Consider the following 3,428-nt stretch of genomic DNA (forward strand, 5'->3'; position numbering starts at 1 on the left):
GGAGAGATAGACGGAGCTCCCTGTGCGTGTGGGAGCGAGGGGCCGAGCTCCCCGTGCGTGTGGGAGCACTGTCTATGATTCTCTAACCGTGTGACTCTGACACCTTGCTGTGTTCCCTGTCTAGGTATGACAGCCATCGAGAGGCGATTCTGAGGGGTGGTCTGAACGCTGATTATGAGGATGACAGCGTGGATTTACTGCAGTATTTCACCTCCACCTGTTACTCTGGCTACGGTGATGATGAGAAGGTGAGTTACTGAATCGCTTTGCTGATGGTTGTGAGGTTCCCATGCACAGGGTCTGCTGTGCTGTTTGGTTACGCAGAGTGAATGGTCTATGAGGGGCTCTGACTGAGCTCCCTGTTACTGCTCCTTGTCGGTGGTGGGCACATTGCTGCAGTGTGCCACAGTGCCCAGGGACAGTGCCAATGTTCTCCCTAACCAGCTGCATACCCAGGGATGGTGTGATTCACACCCCTCATACCCTAGAGTGCCCTCTGGCTGTAGTGTTTACCTCCTCAGGAATAAGACCCCTCTCCTCGTGATTGCATCCCCTGAAAGTCCCCCTTTCTGATCTTTACCCATCAGAATGGCCTTTTCCTGATCTTTACCCCGTCCCCCCAATTTTTACCCCGTCCCCCCGTCTCTGCCTGACCTTTACCCCCATCCCCCCCCGTCTCTGTCTGATCTTTGCTCCCATCTTCCCCCCCCCGTCTCTGTCTGATCTTTGCCCCCATCCCCCCGTCTCTGTCTGATCTTTGCCCCGTTGCCCACGTCTCAGAATGGCCTCTGTGTGAGTTGTTGCTGTCACTCTCTTGTAGGGTTTCTATGCGGTTTATCGAGGGATCTTTGAGCAGATTGTACAGGAGGAGCTGGAGTCCCTCCAGGAACCTGAAGATCTGGCGTTCCCGACATTTGGAGATTCCAGGAGTGACTATAAGACGGTAATGACAGCCTCTGATTGGGGGGGTTACAGGCATTGTCCAGGATGTGGAGGGGTCAGGTAGTGAGGGTGGTTTGTGGGACATTGGACTGTGGGAGGCTTCACAACCCAATTTGCATAGTGTGTATGGGCCAGTCGATGACAAACTGCTGTTGGCTGATGCTGATGGGGCTGGAGGGCGTACTTTTGTTGGGGGGGTGGGGGGCGGGGCCGTGGTGAAGTCGGAGTGTGAGTGTGGTGTATTTTACTGCCCCTACCCCTCCTTGCCCCCCAGGTGGTTCACCTGTTCTACGCTCATTGGCAAAGCTTCTGCACTCGGAGGTCGATGGCCTGGAGAGATAAATATGACACAAGACAGGCTTCAAACCACTGGGAGAAACGGGCGATGGACAAGGAGAACAGGAAGATCCGGGAGAAAGCCAGGAAGGAACGTAATGAGGTGGTTAGGCAGCTGGTTGCTTTTATCCGCAAGCGGGATCGCAGGGTCCAGGCCCACTGCCACAAGCTGAAGGAGGAGAATGCAGAGAAAACCAAGAGGTTTGAGGAGCTGCGGAGGAGACAGAAACTCCAACAGGCCAGGTACAACACGAGGACCACTCCTTCCTCCCCATCGCCTGCTCCATCTCCCTCCCTCCCTCCCTCCATCTCCCTCCCTCCCCCCACCTCCCTCCCTCCATCTGTGGTCCGTCTCGCCTTCACACCCTCGCTTGCTCACTGCTGCCTCTAACATTGTCTCCCTGTGCGTCCCTCCCACTCTCCCTCTACGTCCCTCCCTCCCTCGCTACTGCCTCTAACACTGTCTCCCTCTGCGTCCCTCCCTCCCTTGCCCGCAGCTGCCTCTAACACTGTCTCCCTCTGCGTCCCTCCCTCCCTTGCCCGCTGCTGCCTCTAACACTGTCTCTCTCTGCATCCCTCTCTCCCTGCGCGTCCCTCCCTCCCTCCCTCACTGCTGCCTCTAACACTGTCTCCCTCTGCGTCCCTCCCTTGCCCGCTGCTGCCTCTAACACTGTCTCCCTCTGCGTCCCTCCCTTGCCCGCTGCTGCCTCTAACACTGTCTCCCACCACCTGCAGACTGGCAGAGCAGTACCAGGAGCAGAGCTGGGTGGCCATGTCTGACCTTGAGAAGGAGCTGCAGCAGATGGAGGCTCAGTACGAAGAGGAGTTCGGTGATGGAGCTGACCATTTGGAAAGTTCTGGTGATCAGGATCTGAATGGGGCAGGAGATGGTAAAGACAATAACCTCTGCTTCACCCTGGTACTCTCACTGTCCACAGCTCAAACTGCGTTTCACCTCTGTTCTCGGTGTTTAAGGCTGAATTCTAATGATCCACTTGGCTGGCTGGGATTTATTTTCTTTCTTTTGTTTGTGGGATGTGAGTGTCACTGGCCCAACCAGCATTTATTGCCCACCCTGAATTGCTGAGTGTGCGCCTAAGAGTCAGCCACATTGCTGTGAGCCTGGAATCACATTGTAGGTCTGAGTGGGTAGGGACGAAACTGATCCAATTAGGTTTATACAACAATCACTAGTTTCATGGCCACAAGGGGAAACAGCATTTCCATATCTACTCGTCAATTCCTCTGAGAATCTTGTATGTTTCAATAAGGTCACCTCTCATTCTTCTTCACTCCAGAGGCCAAACCTCCTCATAACAGTCCCTCCATCCCCAGGATCATCTGAGTGAACCTTCTCTGCACTGTCTCCAATGCCAGCATAGCTCTCCTTTGATAAGGGGCCGAAACTGTTCACAGTATTCCAGCTGGGGTCTGACTAATGCCTCGGACTGTTTTAGATCTCCCCATTTTGCTGATCTCCCCATTTTGCTCTTACAGATAACGTCAATGAGAAAGCTGAGGATGACAGTGATTACTGTGATGACCTATACTGCCCAGCCTGTGAGAAAATCTTTCAAAGCACAAAGGCGTAAGTTTTTCCAGTTCAACAGCCTCTGTTGCAGGGCAATCACTCTCTCCTTTACTGGGGGATAGTTCCTCGATGGTGTGGGGTGAGGGGGGTGGGGTCTGGGACAGTGGTTTTGGGGAAGGCGTGGTGGTTCTAGGCAGTGACTCGGTGGCGGTCTCTTGTGTTACTTCCTGTGACTGGTCTCCCATTTACCTGCAGCCTGAAGAATCACAGAAAGTCCAAGAAACACCGGGAGATGGTGATATTACTCCGGCAGCAGTTGGAGGCAGAGGAAAATGATCTGTGTGCACGGTCAGCAGAGGGTCAACCTGGGGATCAGGATTCAGGAGAGGATCAACCTGGGGATCAGGATTCAGGCAGAGACCCACTTGGAGATCAGGAATCAGGAGACGATCATCTTGGAGATCAGGAATCAGGTGGGGATCAACTTGGAGATCTGGAAAATGGAGAGGATCGACTCAGAGATCTGGAATCGGAAGAAGATCAACTCATAGAGGAAGTTCAGAGGTAATGACACAGAGGGACATAGATAAGCTGCAGAGCTGGGCTGAGAGGTGGCAAA

General features: G+C 53.8%; 1 protein-coding gene across 1 annotated transcript in view; it reads left to right on the forward strand.

Annotated features, from left to right (window-relative positions):
- dnajc21 (DnaJ heat shock protein family (Hsp40) member C21) overlaps positions 1–3,428 on the forward strand; it is a 17,631-nt gene that overhangs the window by 1,466 nt on the left and 12,737 nt on the right. The window contains exons 2-7 of the mRNA XM_048594292.1: positions 125–248; positions 821–943; positions 1,217–1,521; positions 2,014–2,168; positions 2,776–2,866; positions 3,065–3,373. Coding sequence (XP_048450249.1) covers positions 125–248; positions 821–943; positions 1,217–1,521; positions 2,014–2,168; positions 2,776–2,866; positions 3,065–3,373 — 1,107 coding nt within the window. The remainder of the gene's footprint in view (positions 1–124; positions 249–820; positions 944–1,216; positions 1,522–2,013; positions 2,169–2,775; positions 2,867–3,064; positions 3,374–3,428) is intronic.

The sequence above is a fragment of the Rhincodon typus genome, chromosome 3 (genome assembly GCF_021869965.1).
Source record: "Rhincodon typus isolate 14 chromosome 3, sRhiTyp1.1, whole genome shotgun sequence".
NCBI lineage: Eukaryota > Metazoa > Chordata > Chondrichthyes > Orectolobiformes > Rhincodontidae > Rhincodon > Rhincodon typus.